The sequence below is a fragment of the Sinohyriopsis cumingii genome, chromosome 7 (genome assembly GCF_028554795.1).
Source record: "Sinohyriopsis cumingii isolate HCF-2022 chromosome 7, ASM2855479v2, whole genome shotgun sequence".
Taxonomy (NCBI): Eukaryota; Metazoa; Mollusca; class Bivalvia; order Unionida; family Unionidae; genus Sinohyriopsis; species Sinohyriopsis cumingii.
This window is the reverse complement of record NC_142967.1, coordinates 79,180,843-79,206,692: the sequence shown is the minus strand read 5'-3', so window position 1 is coordinate 79,206,692 and position 25,850 is coordinate 79,180,843. Positions and strand designations below refer to the sequence as shown.

General features: G+C 33.2%; 1 protein-coding gene and 1 long non-coding RNA gene across 4 annotated transcripts in view; one reads left to right on the top strand and one right to left on the bottom strand.

Annotated features, from left to right (window-relative positions):
* Positions 1 to 25,850, top strand: part of LOC149795599 (uncharacterized) — a 51,813-nt gene continuing 25,963 nt past the window's right edge. For 2 of the 3 annotated variants that reach the window (XR_016422360.1, XR_016422361.1), the window contains exons 1-2: positions 1 to 243; positions 1,105 to 1,251. This is a non-coding gene — a long non-coding RNA (uncharacterized LOC149795599). Of the gene's footprint in view, positions 285 to 1,104; positions 1,252 to 25,850 lie in introns of all 3 variants that reach the window. The other variant, XR_016422359.1, reaches the window with a different exon arrangement.
* LOC149795598 (protein mono-ADP-ribosyltransferase PARP14-like) overlaps positions 6,378 to 25,850 on the bottom strand; it is an 86,238-nt gene continuing 66,765 nt past the window's right edge. The window contains exons 13-15 of the mRNA XM_089965425.1: positions 25,082 to 25,263; positions 21,646 to 21,829; positions 6,378 to 16,863 (exon numbers count right to left, since the gene is read on the bottom strand). Coding sequence (XP_089821551.1) covers positions 16,562 to 16,863; positions 21,646 to 21,829; positions 25,082 to 25,263 — 668 coding nt within the window. The 3' untranslated portion in view covers positions 6,378 to 16,561. The remainder of the gene's footprint in view (positions 16,864 to 21,645; positions 21,830 to 25,081; positions 25,264 to 25,850) is intronic.

Here is a 25,850-nt window from a genome sequence, read left to right as displayed (position 1 = left end):
ACGTAACACTGTTGATTGGGATTCTGTATTTTCAGACTGCTAATTCCCCGTGGAGGATGCCAATAGATGCATATATTTCTCCATATTTGGCAGGGCCACAATGTGCAAAAAGCAAGTTTGAAAATAGGTTGGCTTATTGGTGACTGCTTGTCATAGTTAGATGAGCACTGGAGATCAAATGCGTAACTTCGGCTGCAAATGAGCTGCTGACTTGGCCTACGTATTTATGTGTCTGCTACAGAGGTAAATATCTAAAAATCTAGATGGTTGAGGGGTGATGAAAAGTATGCTAATTTGTTATAGTACTAGTGAACTTTATTCATGCATAAGGCACATACTGATTCTTTTAGCTGCCTTATCATAGGAAAATATTCAAAATGCTATTTCTTGTCAAAAATGAATGTAAAATTTAGAAGTTGGTGGCATGTTGGTTAAGTATAAAAACCTCCAGTTGCATCAGGAATTAACCTGATTACTGCAGTTAAAATCTCACATGTATGCTTTCTACAAAAATCTTTAGTTTGTTTTTATTTGTATCTTCAGTGCAAAATTATTCTCATTTTTCTGTAATTGGTCATTGTTGGATGAAAATTGACCAGATAAACTATCCAGTGAGATAAACTGTCCAGTGAGACCTTAAGAACCGGTGTCATTTTTTCAGTCTGGTCAAATGTGATTCACAGTGACATAAATCATATCCTTATTACCTCCATATCTTGAATCTGACATAGTTAGGTATTCCAAACATACACTTCATATAGATTTGATAGCACTTAATCCTAGCAGAAGAAGGGAGTTAACTCAACAGTTTTAATGTTACCAGGTATTGCTCCTGATCCATTCTCCTAATGTACAACAAAAGCCTTATACGTTTCATGCAAGGTGGTTTGATTCAAGTATTTCACATACTTATTCAGTTTTTCAACATTTTCAGTACAAAGTTAGTATATTTTCCTAATTTTATGATGATTGCCTTAATTTAATGCACTTACATCCATATCTACTCATGATGTAATGTTTCAATACATATATTTCATCTTATTTACGAAAATTTAAGTTATAATGACCTTTATATAAGAAGTTCAGGGGTTTTTTTTCTTGTAGTCCTCAAGGTGTATGGGAGCACACCTGCCGAAGTGATATTGCTAACAGCAGGACAACATCAAAAATTTATTGGGAGTCAGACACACCAATTGTTGTGGATCTTTCACAGGAACAAATATATCTGCACCAGTTTCATTGAAGTTTTTGGTGAGTTATGTTAAATGGATATCCCTTTTTACATTGTGTTTTTCTCCTCCCCTTTTTTATTTTGCATGATTTTTTATTTGCTTTAGATTTGATTTTATGCAGGTGACAGTCACTAGCAATACAAACTTCTAAATAGCAGCAACTGCAACAACATTATGTGCTGGCTAGTATGAAAATGATTTAAAGGTGAACTTAGTGTTCTTAAAATATAATATCCATGCATATTGTTTTATCAACAGATGGGATAAATCTGGGTATAGAATTTCATTGTTTAAGTTTCCCAATTGATGTGGTTCAGTTTAAAAAGACTGGTCCATACATTTGATGTTACCTGATGAGTTGCCTCTCTTAAGTCTACCTTAGATTTCTCTATTCTAGAATAGATTTGACCTTCTTCATGAAATCAGTGAGAGAGTTCTGGTCATTTTATATATGCAGTGCGTCATTATTATTCTTTCAAGTACTTAGCATGTACATTCTGCAGTTATTTTACAAGAAATTCAGCTTGGCTTCTTTTACATCTTTTATTCACTACTATTTCAGATTGCATGCAGAGTTGTATTATTTGTGCTCTCAGATATCTCTGATATCACCAGGCACTAACAACACAGGGTGTATTAGCTCTGACAAATGATGAAACTGACATATTATAAGGAAATTGTATGTTTCAGAGGTGAAAGTAATACATGAAGTATGAAGCTGTCTCATAACTGTTGCTCTGTTTGATAGCTTTTGGTCATCAATAAATTCAATAAGCCATAGGAAACAAACAATTCTGAATTTTAAACTTCTTAAGGTTGCATTTTATTTAGAGTTGGCCAAGGTTTTGAAAATAAGAAGATTTTCCATTAATCAGACTGCTATTTGAATTCTTAAGGTCTCACTGGATAATTCCATATTTTGACACCCCACAAATTTTTAAGGTAGAAGGCATGAACCTAATTATCACAAGCCTAGCATTTATAAATTCACACATAAGTTAAATCTATAATGTGGTTTAGATTTACTTTGAGTTAGGCTTGAAAATAGGTTGGCTTGTTGGTGACTGCCTGTCACAGTTAGATGAGCACTGGAGATCAAATGTGTAACTTCGGCTGCAAATGAGCTGCTGACTTGGCCTACGTATTTATGTGTCTGCTACAGAGGTAAATATCTAAAATTCTAGATGGTTGAGGGGTGATGAAAAGTATGCTAATTTGTTATAGTACTAGTGAACTTTATTCATGCATAAGGCACATACTGATTCTTTTAGCTGCCTTGTCACAGGAAAATATTCAAAATAGCTATTTCTTGTCAAAAATGAATGTAAAATTTAGGGGTTGGTGGCAGTGTTGGTTCAGTATAAAAACCTCCAGTTGCATCAGGAATTAACCTGATTACTGCAGGCAAAATCTCATGTATGCTTTCTACAAAAATCATTAGTTTGTTTTTATTTGTATCTTCAGTGTAAAATTATTCTCATTTTTCTGTAATTGGTCATTGTTGGATGAAAATTGACCAGATAAACTGTCCAGTGAGACCTTAAGTTCAGGAAGTGAAAATGACCAAGTGGAGCTAGCACTTTTTAGAACGATGCACATCTGGAGTAAGGCCAAGCTGTATACTCTATAACCCATATTACACCCATCAATCATACACCAAACTAAAGGGAATTAAAGGTTCTTTGAACTATACCTAAGATATACAAGGACTTTTTTTTTAAATAGCTAGTATAACCAGTGAGGAAAACCGGGAAAACTTTTTTAAAAATGCAAAATACGAAACTGTAGAATGCCACGATTATAATTCTATTACCTCCATAAGGAAGAGTCCTCACTAAAGGAATGCTTGATCGGTCAATTCCAATACAAATGGACGTAACACTGTCGATTGGGATTCTGTATTTTCAGACTGCTAATTTCCCGTGGAGGATGCCAATAGATGCATTTATTTCTCCATACTTGGCAAGGCCACAATGTGCAATAAGCAATTTTTATGGTGTATTTTTTACTTCTTTCTTTCTTAAAGCTCTGTTATGATGTGTACAAGAATTTTTCTTTAAAGTCTCCGTGTAGGTGAAAAATGTGCTGCACATGCTGCACTTGTAAATTTTCCACACGCCTGACACCATTTTGATTCTCTCTACTCTACATATCATATTCATCCGACACAGTTTACTCTATGCCAGAATTGAATTTTGTGTAGCTGGATTGGGATTATACATATTTCATTTGGTGTCTTCATTGTCATCTATATCCATGCAGGAATGCAGCACAAAAAAATGGTATCTGCTATCTTTATTTACATCTAAGTTTACTGCTACGTTAGATTATAATGATTATTTCTCTGTTTATTGGGCCTTGGTGTTGAAAAGATTTTTCTCAGACCAAGTAATTAGCCAGATTATAGGAACAAGTCATAATATACATTATCCTGAAGAGTTTATGGATTATGATCGTAAAATGGCCCCAGTCTAATTTTATAATGTAAGAATTTTCTGAAAATTTGTAGGTCTTTGTGTTTAGCAATTTGATATAGGATTAATTCTGTGTGTTATTTGTTTGGGTCATATCTTGTGGAGCATGGATTAAAATACTTGGCTTTGAAAAGCTGACTAATGAGTCATGCAAATGTGACCCCCCCCCCCCAAACCAAACAAAACAAACCCAGAACATTTAAGTGTGAAATTATAGTTTTCTCATGTGTGGTCAAATGTGCTTAGAAAAGAATTATATTTAGTATTTACAGAGTTTAAGAAGTTGACATCTACTGTTGCCTTGATGTCCTTAGAAATGTGGAAACAAACATAGGGGTGCCAGGTATGGATATTTGTGAGGAAACCATTTAGTGTATACAGTTTTTAAATGTTATGATTTACAATTTGGGCTTTCAGGAAAGAAACATTTAATACAGTACATAGTGCAATGGATATTATATTTATTAACCAAGTCGCTTTCTTATATTTTGTTTCTAGAATTATTATTCTGTTATGTATATTTGATTTAATTATATCTGATTTAATATATATTGATTTCAGTTTAATTGTTTGTCAGTTTTAAATTGTTTTTATTACATGCTATTGTAATGTAAATTTATTCACTGGAGATGATACTTTTTCCAGTTTGACCTTGACTGTTTTAGTAAACACCAGGTGTTGATCTAGATCCTGATCTTGATTCAAAATCAGTAGCAACCAATAAATAAGTTCTATTTTTATTTTAAAATGATTGGTTGTTGTTGAGGTCTGATGGGACTACATGTTTAAGATGTAAACAATTTTTTAAAATTTATTTCTTAGAGTAAAATGATTGACGTTTGTCAGGGCCACACTGGGTGTTCATGACCTTTAACAAGTACATAACTTTGACAAGGTTCTGGAACATGATCACGTGACCCCCTTTTCGCTTTTTTGAATACAATATAACCTTTGTTTTGGAGAGATATTCTCAGTGTTAGTTGGGTTCTTACACTTGAAGTTGTATGTTGTGCCGTTTCTAGTTATTGCAAATTTTATTGGATTCAAAAGATTCTTTTTTCCTGGAAAATATGTGTGCTCATGTGAAATTGTTGAACAAGGACAGCTTTTATAAGAATTTATTCTGATTTCCAAAACCAGAGTGATATTTCTTGTTTCTACAAGGAACTGTAGACTTCAACACTACAGATTACAGCATACATCATCATCTTCCATCTTGGATTCTTTGTTTGGACTCGAACTTGAAATTATTAGAACATTTTGTTATTAGGACTACTAAAATGTTATTTATGGATTATTTTTGGATTGGATTCTTAAAAATGTAAGTTCATATTTATTTTTTTACAGAATTTTCCAGGGAAATAAATTATTGTATTTTTCAAAGATTGTTGATTTCACTCTTTCTTGTGTTACTGTTTATTCTAGTCTAAATACGTAACTTAAGAATTCATTAATCTTGAACTTGAAAAATCTTGAACAGTGCAAAAGCAGTTAAACAAGACCATAATAAAAATCAAAATTCTTGTGCAACGGTTTTGCCAAAATCATTTGAAGTTGATATTTCCTTATCTCAAGGTCAGCCGACTTTTATAATCAAAGACACAACCACATTTGACCCCGATATTACTTATAATATCTGAAGAAGAAAACAATCTTGCATTTAGCTTAAACTCTTCAGATTACAAGAACAAAGTAATCGGTTAACAGCTTGTCACATATACAAGCTAGCCTTAATGGCATTATGTGGCCATGCATTGTTGCAACAATTGGTGGAACAGTTCCTGTCTCTACTAGACTGGTTCTGGCTGGTTTCTAGCACATAAATATCCAAAACAGTATTTTAGAATCATATGTATGTTAAATCCATGTGAAGATTTAGTTATAGTACCAAAGACAATGTTCCCCATTCATAGATCACATACCGATTTCAATAAAAGTATGGGGTAAAGGAATACATGGGGATAAATATTAAAGATTTATGTCTTCCAGCATGTTGAAATTAAATTTCAACATTTCTATCAGTGTGATCAATGTTTTTTCAGGCGACAGGCAACCCCCCAGGCATTGGGCTATCAGACTTTTTGAGCACCAAATGTAATTCCAATGGCTAATATTCTAGTTTTTCACCTAACAGTATATGATTTTAATAATGGATGAGTGGGGTATCCTGTCAGGGTCTTAGCCTAATGAAACTTATTTTCAAGGGAAATCTCATTTTCATGAATAATTTTCATGGTCTTCCAGCCAAATATTACATTTTTGCTGAGGCCAATATTCCAGGATTTTCCATGCAGTATTCCAGAGTTTTCCATCATAGCCTGGAATATTACTTTATGGTTTTCCATGCTTGAATTATCCAGGGTTTTCCATGCCAATATTCCATGTTTTTTTTCATGTCTTTTTTTCCATGATTTTCCAGCCAACCCTGGAATATTTGTCCAAATACTCCATGGTTTTCCAACTTAGAATACTATGGAAAATCTACAGCCAGAAATGACAAAATCTACTCATCTCATATAAGCAGTTCTGCAGAGTTTATTGTAAATAAATAATCGACTAAACGGAAATATATTTTATTTTTGCTTTTTCAGATTTAATTTTCTAAAATTCATCTTGTCATATATATTGTGATGGACACTTCTGATGAGATTTCTGCACAAAGAAAATAAGGTTATTCGTATTAACTTTTTTATTTATAATGTTATATAATAGGACATACAATTAAGATTACAGTTCATATCACAAATGAAAGCCGATGCTTGCATGTCAAGCCCACTAAAAGAAAGCATTGCTACCAAATATGACCTTGAGTCCAAGTTGAAAAAACTACAAGAGCATGTCTCATATTTAAAAAAAAATTAATGTTAAGTAAAAATAAAATCAATCAAGGACTTTAGGAAATATAAGTAAATCAAAAACTCAAGCCAAAGTCTTAATAAGCCGCTAATGAAGCCAACATTAGTAACAAAGGTAAAGGTACATAATTTATTTTAGAAAAACAAAATTTAGAACAACAATAGCAAAAACAAACCTTAAAGTTTATGCTGACAAATTTTACAGATAAATGCATGGGTAGATCGACTGTGTCACATGCTAGAATACCAATATACCAGCAAAACAGTCACATAGTAAACATTATTTTGAAGAACAAATTATGGCTAGAGAAATGACTAACAATCCTGCTTGTGTAAAAAGTACTTTAGTCAGAAATGTCTGATCCTAAACATATACAGCTAAACCTGTCCTAATTGTCACTTTACTCAGTGGGTACATTTTCACAATGGCCATTCTGAATTCCCCCTGCCAAATTTTCTATATCAATGTCCTGCATGTAGTGCTACCTACCTTTCATGGATAGCAGCCAGGTGTTTCCTAACTGAACAGTGGTTTCTCCATGCCATAAGCAATCTCTGGAGCATATCTACAGTTACTGCTCAGTCTATGCAAACAGAATAATTGCTTCATCTAAACAGACAATAATTGCTTCATGAATAAGGCACTGCTTAGGTAAAGGCATACAATTTAAAACATTTGTGCTCCTAACTCCAGTAATGTTGACAGTATAATTCAAAGGTTTCAACATGTCAAATTTGAAAGTGAGGCAGTTTTTATAAATAGAGTAGAGGGTCAAAGCAATTTATTTGCTGGTTGGTGGGGAAAGTAGTCACATCATTACAATAGAAATGTCCCTCTGTGACAGGTAAGGTTTGATGTCTTGATCTATTTGCTTGTGAATTAAAGCTGTTTCAGAAGAAAAGTATTGTTTTCAAGAAGAAATACGAGTTCCATCCCTTTTCATCTGGGTCAGGGGTCATTCAAAAACTTGTCTGTAAAGTCAGACAAATTTTCAGTAGATGGGGTAACACATAATAGCAATATTTAACTTTTTTGATTTACTGTTCATCACAGGCTTCTCACAGAAGTTGACTTGTCTTTTGATCTTGGTGAGTTGAGCACATGGTTTCTAAAGATAATATTTTTAAAGTTTGAACAGCTGTTTCCAAGTAAAACTTGTACAAGTTGGCTCACAAAAGCATCCGTTTTCTGTTTTATAGTTGTACATAAGCTGCAAGTCAGTTGAAAAATTATTGTCATGGTGCACAAAACAAACTAAGTTGAGTGACTATTTTAAATCAGTGATCATTTAATATACATGATGGATTAAAGTAAGCAGATTAAGGAAACCTTGCGTAGAACATAAATTTGGGAGAGAATAAAGTGCATATTTTAATATTTTGTTGAATAGTGCACATAACACAATCTTGATAATAATAATAATAATAATATTATTACTACTGCTACTAATATTAATAATAATAAAAACAATAATAATTATTTTCAGTGGATAGTATTTGCTGAGAAACAAAGATTAAAAGGTGAACCTGTGTACAACTGTCAGTTTTGCCTTTTTTCATGGGTGGCCACTGTTGGCAGGTTACACTGTATATGAATACCAATACAAACTACAAGTAAATATCTAATTTACATTCCTTTGAACGTCATATGTGAGATCATGAAGATGCCATTGCAATATTCCATAATGTTTATGTTGGACTATATTCACAGAAGTCCATGCAATAATATTTAAAATTTAGCTCTTTTCCAAAGAAATTAAGAGCACTGTGAATGGCACAATATATAGTCACTGACTGTCTCTGGAAATTACTAGTAATTTGACCAATAGGTCCCAATTTATTTTTCTCGGAGCCACAGTGAGCTTGACATTTGATATAAGAGACCCTGGTAATTGACTCCAGAATATATAACTGGTATTTCCCTTACCCAAAGTGCAAGCCATCCACGAAGTTTATAATTGTGGATGATGGAAAACTTGAGTTATTGTGCAGAAAAGCTTTTTTCTTCTTTCAAAAACAATTTTGATCATGACCTTTTGATCATTTGACCACAAAATTGATAACATAATGTTTTTCCTTATCCCAAGTGCAGCACATCCACAATATTTGGTTGTTGTTGTTGTTGTTGTTGGGTTTAACGCCATTTTTCAGCACGCGATTGACTATACATGGCGGCCAGTATTAATGGTGGAGGAAGAACCCGGGAAAACCTGGGAAAGAACCACCGACCCACGAGAAGCTACTGGCAAGCTTTCTCACATACCCACATTAGCCGAATCCGAGACTCGAACCCACGCAGACAGCGGTGAGATGGCAGTGATCCGTAACGAAGAACGCTTTAGACCACTCGGCCACTCGGGGCCCCCACAATATTTGGTAACTGTGGACAGTGGATAACACAAGTAACTGTGCAAAAAGTGTTAATTCTTTCAGTCTAACATGACTTTGGCTACTGACACCAAAAACAATAAACCTCTTCCTTATCACAAGTCTAAACCATGTAGAAAGTTTGGTAACAAGCTCAGCCAATCAGATGCAAGTTATTACATTATCATGGACTTATTCTCATTTATTATAGAATCTATGACACTGATAGAAGTTTAAAGTGAAGCAAAATCTAATTGGAATTCAGTATCCAGAGTATTAACAAGCTCAGCCAATCAGACACAAGGATACATGGTTAACATGCATGAATTTCATATAATCATATTCAACAAAGATCTTGATAAGCCTATGGGTTTATTTACCCTGCCTGAATAAAACCTTATCAAAGATAGCCTTTGAGTTGGCAAACAAAAATCACATGAAAGATCGTATAAATATGCATAGGTCTCACTTGTAATAAAAATGATCCAATTTTTTTTAATACCGACCTATTTAATAAGCTTGATTAAATATCAATAGAAATACAGTTGTTCGAGTTGGAAGAAACTTGTGCAATCATCTGCCAAATAACCTCATCATAGAACAATGTGTATATATATATATATATACACATACATACATACATACACATATATATACACCAGCTTGTCGGGTAATTCATAATTCTGCGCATCGGTTAATTCTGTGCAATGATATGTCATATCTGTAAACATTGGATCACATTATGTTTTTGGTCAAAAATCCAATTTGTATCAAGAAAGAATGATCATACTTTACATAATGAAAGTAATATTCATAAAGTGTACAAAAATATCCCACATTTCTATTCTAAATGCAATGAAAATGTGATTTATAAATGTCTTAATCTTGTAACCCATAAAAACCTATTAAATATTTATCTTTAGAATCATACAAATTAATACATTTTTAAAAGGTAGAAATTTCATCCTAGAACAATGGTGTATCTTAATCTAAATTTCTAACTTTGCAAGTTGTTCTACAACTACTTTATGGTACGCTATCCCTCTTGATAGTCTGTTTCTAAATTCTTTAGTAATTTTGTTTTCCATAAATGAGACGCTGTAAACACATTACATCCTATTCATTATTGTTTGTCTTCAGCATAACAGCTTATTTTTATCAACTTTTACTAAAAAAAATTTGTAAGATCTGTTTAGCTTGCTTAATATCTATTGCAATAGTGGCATTGTTACACTGAATTTTGTAAAACTAGCTCTAGATTCTACCTATTTCCTTGGCTGAAATGCTGACAGAAAGAGTCAAAGGAATCTATCTTATTTCCATAGCTTGATGGATTAACATTACAGCTTTCCAAAGCGATGCGCAGAATAGGCCAACATATTTTGAGTCATGAAAACACTGGGGTAGTATCCTGTGTGTCCAAAATTAATATTATTTTCAACAGAATGTTCTTGTGACAACTGCCACATTTCAAATAGTAAGCATTGCAGTAAAAGAAAAAATTGAAAATCGGCCAAATTTGGTATGCGTTTTGCACCAATATTGGTGATGGAAACCTAAGATGTGCAGAAAAGAGACACAGTGGTGTATATGAACCTATTTACCAAATTTGACAAATACATCAGAAATAGAGTCACTAAAGTGTTGACAAGTTCAGTGTATCTTATTCATGTATTGGCTCTGTTTATATTTAAAATTGTCCAAAATCTTGATGATAGAAGCACATATTTAAAATCTGCTCACAACTGGAGCAGAAGTATGGCTTCCAGAGAGGAAATAAACTCAGGCACTATGATGGAATATCACCTCTTTAATATCCATAGATCTCACTTATTACTGACATATTCAAGGATGCTGATTATTTAAGTATATATTCCAAGTTTTATCAACGTGGGTGACACAATAAAGTGCATATAACTAATCTTCATTGTGGTCACCGGTTGTATGCATATTTATATACAGACGACATGTACATAGTTGCACACACAGTAAGAAAAATCAATGAAAATAAGCTACATGTATATCTGGATTTAATAAACCAAATTTTTGTAAGAACATGCTTCTACTAAGTGCATTGTGTATATACAATACAAAACTAATGTGACAACAAAGTCAAAGGATGGAGAATTTATACTTGTAATGCATTTGTCAAACTGAGTAGGTTTCAGTTTTCATCCATTGAATAAATTATAAATAAATACTTTTATATTTGTACTTTCTACAATTTCCTTTCAGTTTCTGTTCCAAATTAGTGGTCCAGAAAGTAATTATTTTTTCCCCCACTGATCATTTTGGTTACTTTTTTTTCCGTGTTTTGTGTTTGCTGACCAACAGATTAGAAACAGTTTCTGATTTTCATGCATCTAGAATGTTAAGAGTAACCAGTAAGATTGGATGGCCTTTTTCACACTATGTATTTTCAAAGGTACATGTTTATCTTCCACATGCATACAAATTTGGGTCCATATATCAATTGCTTCATCCACATCATCAAATGTGGAGACTATATACTCCAAGGAACATCACTGAGATCTTCCAGAAATTTGTTTTCATGATAATCACTAATATTATCTATATGTTATTGTTTAATGAGTTTGGAATTTTGCAGCTGTTTTTAAGTTTGATTTTCAGGTTAGGAAAATAGGGATTTGAACACTAAGACCTGTCCTAGAAATGTTGTCATTTTCTTCCATCTTTGTATTAGAATTTGTGAGTGGTCATTTTCTTATGCTGGTTGGTCTACAAATTGATTTAGACAAAGTTTTCTAAGAAATTCAACCAATTTCTCTATCTTATTATTCATCAGATCCCTGTTGAAGACACTTAAAATTTATACTTTGTTTTGGTCATCAATCACTTAGCTAGCTGTGTTTCAAAATGTTCATTCCATATGACATTCACTGTATTGGGGACATGTTCATTTATTGCATGCAGAAAGTGTAAACGTCCTTGTTTGTTTGAATAGGGTCTGTCCTTAGCTATTCCAGCACCAAGCAAGACATTGTAACAAATGTATTTTCCTAGTGAATCATTCTTTGGCCCCATTCATTGCATAGTTGGAGAAACTGTGCAAATTAATACTTTATAGCTTGGTTGTCCACGTACTGGTAGAGGTTATTCAGAATTGGTAAAAACTGTCTTCAGTTGTTCTATATCAATGCTTTACTTAACATCGTTTCCTCCAAAACTGATGATGATGTTGTCAAGTGAGAATGGTCTGTTTCCTCTGATCATATCAAGTATATGATCAGATCTCACACCAGGTAACGACTTGACTTTGACCCAAAGCTTAACACCGTTTCACTTTCACTGACATAATTAATGACTGCTCGATTTTCCTTTCTGAGTAAATCCTAGGTATTAAAAGTGCCAAGAGTTTACCTGCTAATATTAGAACAGTGAAGTTCACCATCACTGGTGCTTATCTCAGTAGAATAAAGTGATATTCACCACCACTGGAGCTTATCTCAGCAGAATAAAGTGCATGGTCTACATTGACAGAATGCTTTAAGAGTGAGGAGTTTTCATTTGCTGTGATAGAGTTAATAGTGTTCAACAGGGTTTCATTTTTGACAAATTTGTCCAATTATTGTTGATTGTTAGAGTCTTTTCATGATTTACTTAATATGTAACAAATTTTTCAGTGGTTTCCATAATCTTTTATGACATTATTCATGCACTTTTCAGTTTATTCTTTTACTACAATTACAATTTCAGTTTTCAGGCTTTTAATGTCTTCCATTATTGACAAGAGAATTTCAGGTTTCTAATGTCTTCCATTATTGACAAGAGAATTTCAGGTTTCTAATGTCTTCCATTATTGACAAGAGAATTTCAGGTTTCTAATGTCTTCCATTATTGACAAGAGAATTTCAAGATCAACAGCAGCATAACCATATTTTATTTATTTCTGACAGCAGATTATCTTTGTATTTATTCAGATGATTCACATTATCCTTCAGCTGTTTACCTCTTTAAGGATGTGACAGCCTAAGTTATATTTTATTTTTGTTCTTTTTTTTCTTCCTTTTCGTGAATTCAGATTTGACAATATTACTTGAAAGCTGCTCAGCCAGACTGTCATATATTTTCATGGCTGTCTGGTATTTTGTTTTCAAATATTCATGTTATTTTGATAATTCAGTTTGTAGGACATTCAGAGAGCTGCAAGATTACATCATTAAATTGCATGTAACTTGTTTATTATTGAACCCATTCCAAACTCTTCATGATACAAACCTATATTAAAAATTTTGATTATGATTGAATCAGAAAAATGGCTTCCACAGTGACAAACAAGCACAGCCAATCAGATGAAAGCTGTCATTATTAGTGTATGTGCATCTTGTTCATTAAGCAACTTGTCCATTATCTTGATAATACAAGTTTAAGATGAAAAACAAATGTAAAAAAGAGGCCAGAGTAACAAACAACATACATGTTATTAGGAATGAATTATATTGAGCAATTACTTGGGACTATAAAACACAACCGAAGCAAAGTATGCATGATATAGACAGCTAATGCTCTAAAGTCATATGTAAATTCAATTAAATCTAAACTAAACATAGTTTATATTAACCAAAACTGACAAGAAAGTGAATAATTGCAATATCAGAAATGATACTGAAATAGAACAAAATTTCACTAATGAAATTGATCAAACTTGATTACAAATATTTATTAATTTCAAATGTGGCAGTTTTGCCTGAAATAATTCTCTGCAAATAAATTTACAAACTTTAAGCACTGGTTGTACACAAAAATGATCTTTACTGGAGCAAAATCAAGATTAGAAAAAAGAATAATCATATACAAATGAACATCTATAACTGTGTCAAGAAATTATCTCTTAATTACAGTACTGCACAGTTTATGCCAGACTATAAATTACAAATTATTCATTTTAGTTCCTAATGTATATAAACAGAACCGGTGGCCTAGTGGTTAGAGCATCCACCTTGGATGCGGGTGGTTGTGGATTCGGCAAGTCATACCAAAGACTGCTAAAAATGGTACTAACAGCTACCTCACTTGGCGCTCAGCATTAAGAGGTTAGTGTAGGACTGGTTGGCCTGGTGTCAGGATAATGTGACTGGGTGGGAAATCATGCTACATGTCTAATGGCATGATGCCCCAGTACTAGACATCACTATAAACTAGCACACTGCAGACAGCTTAGTGATATGACTGAAAAATTGTTAAAGATACATTAAAAATCCTAATCACACACATACACACGCTTATTGTATATTACTTTATTAAGTTTCATCAGTTGTTCTGATGACAGTTCTATTTTTGTAAATCTGGTTTGCATATCTTTTGCAAGGGAGGAACTCTATGTAATCCAGACTGTGGAATCTCAAGAGTCAATAGCATGGATAACATTCTTTGCTTCTCAGAGAGAGAAAACTGGTATATTAAAGAAAAAACCCAAACTAATTACATTGTATATCAGAGCTGTGCAGTATTACCATTATAACAGTTTACTATGGTAGTTTTTTTTTTCTGCTGGTGGTTTGTACATTCATTTTGTACATTGGCAGTTTCCATCAGACGGAATGTATGGAAATTGCAGAGTAAACATCTTATGAATTTCATGATATTAGCAGTATGTCTGCATTTTTCATTACAAAATAATTTTTTTACAATTATGTTTTTTTAAATAAGAAAAACAGTTATATCACATACTAATTCTGAATATTACAAATATAATTATATTCATGATTCTTTGATCACACATTTGAAACATGTCATGTATGCCAACATGGCAGCCAAATGGAATGTTGTGAAAGATATTTGGGCCAGCTAAAACTTTTGAAATAATGTTGGATTTTGGAAAATAGAAAGTAAATGCTTAAGATTTTGAGGACAACAACTATTGTTTAAATTTTACATAATTTCTGAAGTTGACTAAATATTTCCTGATTTCTTGAGAAAGTGTAATTTATGGTTACTGGCTATTTCTCTGAAAAATATCTTTCCTGAATACTGCATCCCAAAGTTTCTCTGCCTTTATAATCAACAGTGTAGCTAGTAAATGGTAGGCTACAGTGTCAGTACTTCCTTTTCTTGTCAACACTCTCTAGTGTCCTCACAATGTTATCTGACCAGGTACCTTAGATAATTTGTATATAAAAAAAAATAAACATAGCAATTTCATCTACTATAAGGTATTGGCCAATTAATTCTTTTTGTGATTTTATTTTATGCTCAGATAATTTCTTTTCTTTATCTCAAGACGAGTTTTTTTCATTTCTTCTTCAAATAACATAATGGATATAAAATGGTGTTTATTTACTATAAATCAGAGCAAGAAGTTTTCACAGCTGTTGACAGACAGATTTTAAAAAAACAGGTGTAAGACACCTGTGCTAGAACATCAAATTGTTGGTCCTTAATATATTTGTGGCATACCACATAAATACCATGCTATTCTGATAAATACTTTGGTACCAAACGTTAGGAGGTATCCAGTTATATTTCATACAATTTGTAAACAAACATTTGTAACAGTGCTGAATTTCATTAATATGCACAGATCGTGCTCATAAGAAGACTCATTGAGCATCTTGATGATTTGAGTATATTTAGCGATTTTATTCAAAATAGGACAAAGAAAAGTCTCTAGGATTTATTCAGTAAGATGCAAGATCACCCCATTAATAGATATGGATCTCACTCATTAGTGAACTGGTCAGAGATCTTGATAATTTAAGCATATATTTGAATTCTGATCAAAATCTGGTCAGAAATACAACCTCCACATTGGTAACATTGAATCCAGCCAATCACCTGCAAGATCACCTCATTAATATGCAAGGATCTTGCTCATTACTGAATAAGACTGATATAAGCATATGTTCCAAGTTTGATCTGTATCTCATGTTGCTCATTTTTGCTGGGTTTTATATTTTGTTGTTTGGAGCATACATTAAATCCATGAAAATTGGTACCACACAAAAGAAAATTTTATATACTCCAGAATCTTCTAATCTGGCTAGATGAGATACCCCCAATAACCAATCAGAAACTTCCAAACTAGTTGTATGAAATCCTTAACACAACCAATCATAATCTTCCAATTCAGCTGGATGACCCCCGCACCACCAAAATCTTCCAATTTGGCTGGACAAAATCCCCCTCCCCCAAACAACCAGTCTGACTGCTAGGGGTAAAACTTCAGTTTCAAAACAGATGCATGATTTTGTTGGAAAGAAAACGAGCAGTTTCTTTCATGTACTTTAGTTTTTAAATAATTAAAGTAGTATTTAACTAGTGATAGTACCTATAGGTAATGTGTTAAATCATACCTTTAATTCTGAGTAAAAAAAGCAGAGTAATATATGAATAATCAAAAAACTTCATTCAAACAGACTGAAAACAGAGATTACAATCTAATTACAATAGAAATTTTATCTATTTTAAATGACAATCCATATAACAGATGATTTCATGTACAGATTGTGTCTTCTTTATATCTCATTATATGATTCAAGCAGCAACAAACATTTGAATTCATTTTCAAAGCTGTCAAGAGTGTATTGACCCTTTTTCATGAACATATTCAAAATTAAAATTCATGAAAATATTCAGCCCCATGGGTTTATCATTAGTAAAATACAGTCCTTGACTAGCTTGTAAATGTGATGAGATAATCTGGATAGGCTTGCGTGTCATTGAAAATCACAATTTCTTCCACATTTTTGACATTATTCACAGCACTATCATAGACGTCTGTAGGATTACTTTGAATTTTAGCTGGAAGGACTCTCATATTTGGATTCCCTTGAACATATTCCCCCACACAAACTGACACATAGAAGATATACTGTTTGGTTCCTGGTGCTGGCGTTTGATTCCCCGCTGCTAGCCAACCACGAGCTGAGTAAGATGCATTTGTTGCAAAATACACACCATGACCAAACCAAACTCCTGAAAATGGACAATAAAAATGTCTGACAATTCTACCAAATAATTAGAATAATTCTATGAATTTTGATGATGTATAACACAACCTGTTGTATGTAATATCATGTCATGGAAATGCAAGTTAAGTACCTTTCCCACGACACACTGAGCCAACTGATGCATGGATTACAAGTCAAACACTCAAACAAGTTAATTACTGCAGCCCTCTTCTGTTTAGACAATATATCTGGTTCAATATGATCAAAAAATAAAAGCTTATGAAGTGTTATGACTCAATGGTCTTAAACTAAGTAACAGAAAAGAGCAGAAACCAAAATAGCCTGTAAAATTCAACAGCTAAATTATTTTCCTAGAATACAAAGTGAAAATGTTTAAGTAACTTATTGTATTGTGAATTAAATCCCAAATAGCATTAAAAATTCAATCACAAGTCCAAAAGTACTGGCATATGGTATTCTGAATGAATTCCAGTGGTATTACAAATAAATTCCAATCTTGAATGTGCTGATGTGCCATTAGCTTTGAATGTGCTATGTTCCAACAGTCTGATTTATCACAATGGTATAATTCAAAGTGTGACTGAATGAATTCACAATAATTCCAAAATGGTGATTTACTCCTAAAATATCAATTAGCACTTGGTAATACCAATAATTTAAATGAATAAACCCTCTCAAATTATTAATAAACACAACAAAAATTGATTCCACCAAGAATGATGTTAAGATATGGAATGTGTAACTATTTTATCACTACATTTTTATGAAAAATTAAGACACAATAACAGAACCAGGAGGAGTGTCATTTTCCTTCAAATTCATAAACAAATTCATTTTTAGAACCTTCCAATGTCATAAAATGTTTATTTACATGTAATTGGTATCTTAATATATACTCTACAATCATAGACAAATATAAGCTGTGTAACATGTTTACAGAAAATAAATATTAGTCAGGTAGGCCCAAACTCCTACCCTCAATTATGGACAAAGGTCAGTCACCCAATACAAATTAAATATGTAAAACAGAAGCCAAAGATTAACCAATTTTAACATACATTAGTTCTGTAAAATACATACAATCACCTGTCATCAGTGAAATTACCTCAGAGTCTGAGTTTTCCACCATAAATATAATAAATTACCCCAAAACTAAAGCTATTAGCAATAAACAGTCCCATTTATTACAATCTGCAATAAGGAAAGCCAAAGTAAAGAAAAGATATGCCTTTAGTAGCAATAACTGCTCTAAATTATGACCTGGAATGTTTAACATCCAACTCATTCAAGGTCTCCTTAATACAAGTAATATCCTGTGTAAAGATATAAAGTTGATTCACAAAGGCCATAACTCTATCCAAATTTGAGTAGGCAAAACAAAATCCATAAAAATACACCTCCATGTTTATAATAATAATAATAATAATAATAATAATAATGATGCTTTATTTATAGAGGGTGACTCATTAGTCAAGGACTATTCTCCCTTGAGGCCCTCTAAGGAGAGTATAACAATGCACATTATATGAAGATAGCAATAATTACTGTTTATTTTAACATGTTTAGTATTAAAATACTAAATTCCATTATCTATTAGAAGCACATACATGCTTATGATATCTCTTCTTAAATACTCTAATATTTTCAGCATATTTTACATGTAGTGGAAGCTTGTTCCACAGAACTGTACCAGAGTATTGGAAGCTCTTTTTAAATTGCTCTTTTCTTGGTTTTGGAGGTAGAAGGTTTCCATGTGACATTGATCTCAACTGGTATTGTGTTGAAAAAGGCCTGAATAAGTCCTGAAGATACTCTGGTGCAGTTCCATGTAGACATTTATATAAAAGAGCTGCCTTGTGAAAATCTATCCTGTCATATATTGTGAACCATTAGAGTTTTGTAAATAAGGCTTTGAGGGATGATCAATAGATGCATATAAAATTACGTGTGCTGCTCGTTTCTGAAGTATATAGGTCCTGTCAATCTCAGATTTAGTTTCTCCATACATTTGAACAATAATCCATTGTTGGAAGAATATATGACTTGTAGTATAGATTTCGAATTTCCTTAGGTAAATATTTCTTGATTCTGCAGAGTAAGGCAATTTTAGACAGTATTTTACAAAGCTTATCAATATGGTCATTCCATTAAAAATTATTATCTGCAGTCACACCTACAAGCTTTTCATGTTTGACATTTTTAAATGGATGATTTTTTATTGCAAGAGATCTGGGTTCCCTGATTTGTACAGCTTTTGTGACCGCCCCCAAAATCATGTTTTGTTTTACCTTCATTAATTTGGCATTAATTTATACCAAATGGTTCTTGAGCTATGATGATTATAAAAATAAAAAAACAATCCATAAAGAGATATGAATTTGACTGGTAAGGATCATAACTCTGTCAAAATGGTGCAGATGAGACAAAACCCATAAAAGGTACAAGTAAGTTTATAAGACAATATTCATTGCAAATTGCATCATAATAAGCAGGATGATTTTTGAGTGGTGCAACAACCCAGCAGATCTAGGTCTATGTAGTTTGTTAGGAGTAATCAGTAGAGCAAACAATGCAGACCCTGATCTGCTGGTGCACTCTCTGACATCAGATCCACATCATTTGCAGTAGTACCCGACTTGTAAGCCAGTACATATGTACTCTGTTTTGGGTACTGCTTTTGTAGTTGTTGTTGTTGTAGGGTTTAACACTTTTTTCCAGCACAAGATAGGTGATACATCATGGCCAATATAAATAGTGGAGGAAGAACCAGAGAAAATCCAGAAAGAACCACTGACCCACAAGAAGCTATTGGCAAGCTTTCTCACATACCCACATTAGCCGAACCCAAGACTCGAAACAATGCAGACAGGGGTGAGGTGGCAGTGATCCATAAAAGTGAGCACTTTAGTTGACTTGGCCACTCAGGGCCCCGGTACTGCATTTGTGATTTACACTCAGGCAGAGCACTAATAATACCAATATGACTAGACAGCAAACAATACAGAATAATTTTTCCGAATTGTATGAGCCAAAAATGTGCTTGCAGGATTTCAGATATTAATGGTTCATCAAATCTGAAGTGCTGCAAGGTTTTCATTATGAAAAGGGATTTCACAACAATGATGAAGTTTGTTGTTTTGAGTGTCTGAATCTAGTTCAAAGATTTGATTATGGTTGTGGTAAATATGGATATATTATTTAGTAACTAGCTTGAGATAAGGTTTGACCATATGTTGGAAAGTAGTCACTACAATGGAGGACATCACTTGTTTCCCAAGAGAAAAGTAAAAAGATCGATCGCAATTGGACAGATCTACCAACAAGAAGGATTCTTTTCTAGGATACTGACAGGTATGCAACTTAACATTAACATGGTTGTGTTCTTTTCTCTCTCATCAATATCAATGCAGTTACATGTTGAAAAAAGGTACTGATATGATGGTTCAGACTGACTGGAGTGCTAGTAGAAAGATAAGTGTAAGCAGTTTTTACAATGACACATAAAACAGCTATTACTGATATTGTAATACTGTGTATTAATTTGTGAGGAGTTTGGGTATTAATTGCGATGGACACTCTTCTGTTGTTGTATTTGGTATTTCTTGAAAAGTTCTTGAAGGTTATGAATGTATAAGATAACTCAATCATCTTCTTCTACATGGTCTTCTGAAGGCAGACAGGTGTTAGATAAAGTATTTTTTTTAAAGTAGACAACTTTTTTCATCAGTATTCACCTTTAAACCTTGGTAATTCCACTGTATTATCATGTCAGAAATATTTATGAAAGTGGTGGATGGATGGGGTTTCTGAGAGTTTCACTCAGGTGTTGTATCAGGGAGTTGTCCAGTTTCAAGACTTGATACACTTCCAACTTGACTGAAGAGCTTGGCACTGGATAGACAGATGTTTTCAAAGTCTTGTAGATTCTTTAACAGGCTCTTTGTTCACTTTTGAGCAGGCATTATCTGACAGGCCAGTGGTTTGCTACTCTTTTGGGTCAGATCTAATTAGATTTTTGCTGGTAGTATTGGGTTTCTTATCTGACACACAGTTGTATGACCATTTTTTCTCACTGTTAAAACTATACCCGATATTCTTAACTGACAAGATATTAAAATTAGCCATTGTGGCAGCTATACAGGCTGTAAGATTGACACCAATGTTGATATGACTTTCTGTCCAGGAAGATCAGGAATAAGCATTTCAAGATGGCAGATATGATGGCCATATTGGAAAACAGATCATCAGTTTTTATTTAAGATCAACCACACATGTAAGGAGTCTTTCAGTGAACATCCCATTGATAGAGTGTCTTTCTGTTTGAGAGAAGAGGCAAAAATAAACTTTTCAAGATGGCCAGCATGGATGCAGGTAAGAAGTCTTCTCGTAAAAACCAGAGATCATAAGAAGTCTTCTGGTGAGAACCTCCTGTTGATATGACTTTCCAATCAGAAGAGTAATGATAAGATTTTAAAAATGGCTGCCATCGTTGCCATATTGGATGTCACATCAGTAACATCTTCATTTTTGACCAATTAGACCATGGGATGAATGTGTATACAAGTTTGATGGCAAACCTTCAAACAGTTTCAGAGGAGTAGTGATAAGAAACTTATACCAACAGATGGATGATGGATGACAGTCAACAAGCCATCGCTTAAGCTCTCTTGTTTTATAACCAGTAGAACTACAAATTATTGTACCATGGAAGAAATCTTCATATGGCTACATAGTAGAATGAATAAGCAATAAATCAAGCAAGCTAAAATGACTGACTCTTGATTACCATTTTTGCCACAGTAGCTGCGATTAAAGCCATGGGTGCAAATACCATCTACGCTATCATATGGTGTTCCATGCCAGACTTTTCGCTCTATTGTCACATTTGGTTTGTCTTTGTATTTAGTTTCCATTAACTTCTTCTTGGCTGAATACTGCTGGTATAATGTCTTGTTCTGAATGCGTTCAATCTGAAATGATAAATTTCCTTGCTGTATGCTGAAATATTTTTGTTGACATAAAACTTGACACAATGTGTTTATATTAAATCTAAAACATAAACTCATCTTGCTACAATCTGGTGTCCTACATAATATGTGGCTGACTGAAGAGTTTTGTAACATACATGCATTATAAAACTCTTGTTAAATATCAATAATATAAAACAAATTTTATAAATAATATAATTCCAATTTTTATAAATTGACTGTGTTTTCTACGTTTTGATTGGTTGTAAATGGTCACATGATACTGATCTGAAATTTTTTACACATTGATAAAGTCTGTGGACTTAACTTTTGGTTCCTTGTTTCCGGATCATTTTGATGTGAAGTTTTATCTATATCAATGCCTTACACCCTAATAATAATAACGGCTCCCACCCACCCACTCCTGTGATTTCCAATCAAAAATGACAAGCCATAGCTTAAAATCGACCATCAGAAGTTTAAAAAATGTTATTACACAGACTTCCTGCACTCCAACACTCACCCCTTTTGCCAAAGAAGACATATGGCAGGCTTTAGAAGCCAGTCTTTAGAAATTATTGTATTTCACCTCAACAACATGTTACAGCAGTGGTTATTAAATATCAGGGTCATATGTCAAACAATGGATGTCACTATAAATGTACACAATTTTGCTTTTGAAAGATCAAAATGCTTAGAAAGTATCAATGGCATTGCTATAACAACACATACCATAAACAAGCATAATTTTCAAAAGAAAGGAATATTCTTAGCTCAACTGCAACAACCATTTTTTATACATATTAAAATAATGATCATAACAATATATCACTGGCATAACCCGCTATGACATTTTACCCTGTCTCACTGTATAAAGAATTGACGAATCTTGGCTAGTGAAGAAAGGGCTCTGTATTTTATTGCAGTTAAGAAGCTAATGAATTTAAGAAAACTCTGATGTACATAAAAGTGAATGTTCTGCTGATTAAATCTGCTGATCTGATGTTAAAAAGGAAGTAAATTGGATTTATAACGATTAAGGAACCATAGTTGGGTATTTATCGATGTGTAAATTGTAAGTTTACATAACGTCCTTAGTAGATCATTAAATTCTTCTTGAAAAGTTAAAAATGTATCATTGTAGTGAAGGTATTCTTAAGTGGTTCACACCATACATGAGTAAAAGGTCTCAACAGGTAACATTAAATGGACAACTGTCTGAAACTAAAATGATAAGTTGCGGAGTGCCACAAGGTTCTATACTGGGGCCCTTGTTATTTGTTTTGTTCATAAATGACCTACCCCTAAAATTTGGAGATGCAGTCTCATCAACTGACATGTATGCAGATGACACTACTTTGCTTGATTCTCAGAGCACTGTTACCAAGCTGAAGTTGAAAAAAACCTTCAAACTGTTCTCAACAGACTTCAAATATACCTGTGCCAGGAAAATGGTATGATCCTCAATATGAACAAAACAAAAGTCTTATTTATAACTAAATGGCAGAAAAGCTCAAGATTACAAACTGATATGCTTCATGTTCTCTATGATAACACTGACCTAATAATGATGTGTTTAGAAAGAATTATTGGAATATTTGTAGATAATAACTTGCAATGGTCTCATCATATGAATTATATTTCAAAGAAAATAAACTCTTACATTTGACTCCTAAAGAATACCAAGGCCCTCACTACATTACATTTCACAGTTACTTTTTACAAACGTTACATTCAACTGCATCTTAACTACTGTAATATAATCTGGGAGAAGACAACCGCTACAAGTATGAGAAAAATTTCCAGACTCCAGGAAACAGCAGGTACAATAATTCTTGATAAGCAAACAGAACATGTTCAAACTGCAATGCTTACATTCAAACTATTACCATAACATGAAAGAATATTTTTGAGAAAGGCCAAAAATAATTTACAAAGCTTCTACAAAATCTGCCCCAACTTGCCCAAACATCATTTCCAGGAAAGAGAATCTACTGGTACCCCAAATCTAAGATATTAAAGGGCAAAATTTGAAAGTACCCAAGCCGAAAAAAGTAGCTATTAAAAATAGCTTTCAATTTTCAGGTGCACTTGTTTGGAATAACATTCCACATGATATTAAATCAGCTCCAAGCATCTACTTCCTTCCACAGTAGGTGTGATAGATGGATGAAAGTATAAAATAAAATAAAATAAATGGTGTACATTTTAGAGTAATGCATGTACTTATTAAAGGGCATGTTACACCACTCACCTCCTGTGCTTCATTTTCATTTCTGAAGCAATGTAGCATTTATATGAATGGTCGTTATATACTTGTATACAGTATTTGTGTATGCATGTGTGTGAACATATTTTTATTAGCTTGTATCTTATATGTACATAACAGAGGGCCTCAAGTTAGATTAGTTTCTCATTTGTAACTAACTGAGTCACCCTCTGAAAATAAATACAACATATTTATTATTATTAATACATGGTCACTTGATTTTCTTGTTTACTGGTATGTACTAATGTTTGCACTAATGATCAAACCTCACTGTCCTCAGGTTGCCTTAAACCTTATGATACCTAATGTACCTAAATAGTTATTTAGCCTGTAAATGGCTAAATATACTTCTAGAAACCTCATGTGTCATGTAAGTCATGTTACACTGATTTCATGTAGCAAGGACCCACTGTGTCTTGTAAGTCATGTTACACACAGGTTTCATGCAACAATGACCCACTGTGTCATGTAAGTCAGGTTACACACAGATTTCATGCAAATTAGGACATATTGTGTCATGTAAGTCATCTTACACACAGATAAGAATAAATTACTAGGTCACCATATGAGTGTGTCTGCTACACATAAGTGAGTATAACACCGACTTAGTCACATCATTTTTTGGTGATGTGTGCTTAGTCATGATGGAATATGGACAGGTGTGTGCAGGTAAAGCCATGGGTGCCATTTACCTGTGGACCTGAATTCAAATCTCCACAGAGTACTTATTAAAAATTCTCTAACCTCTATGATAGTATTATTTGTATTAAAATATTAATTCTGCCTACCATTATCAAGCATTCTCCTACAGAATCCAGGGTTAGCACTTTTCATTCTGTCTGGTGTATATTTACAATTTTCTCTGAGTCTCTCTCTCTATCTCTCTCTCTCTCTCTCTCTTTATATATATATATATATATATATATATATATATATATATATATATATATATATATATATATATATATATATATATATTCACGTACCTTGACTACTTTTATGTTCTGCGCATTGGGAACTCTATTGGAATACGGTCCTGTTTTGGCTTCTGTGAGGAATGTGCTCTCCAGTTGCTGGTACTCTGGACTCAGATTCAACACATTTACACGTCTAAGATTTTCCTTGTCTTGCATTTCATCCCAAGTCTCTGGTAAAGCACCAATTCTTGCTGGAGAACAATAATAATAGCTTGGTTATATAATTTGAGAAAAAAATAAAAATATGTTATTGACAACAACTTTTATCACTGATTTGGAATTCTTGTGGATTTTATCTCAACTTGTAATCTGCTTCAGAACGTACCCCTTAATGGGATCATAATAGTTAGCACATCACTTCATTTATAGGGGCAGCTTTATTTCTTCAGCCAACCTAATGACTATTTTGGGGTAACAGTTGTAAGCTGTTTACTAACAGCCAAGGGGAAACTACCACAAGTGAATCATTGCAATAGTAATTCAGTACAGTAAGTTAACTGAACCACTATGAGAATGTCTTTATGCTTATCTGAATGACCATGCACTGTCTACCAAGAACTAATATTGCTGTCTGAATCATGAGGAGAGAATCCTCAAATGGACTGGTTCACAAGCATTTAAATATAAATAGACTGGTCTAAATCCTAGTTAACATGGTCAAAAGTCATTGGTAGAAAATCTACACTTAATTCCACATCAGTGACAAATGAAGTGAGTCATCAACCTTTGGCTATGGGGATACTACCTAGCAACACGTGAAAATGCTAATGAAAAAAAA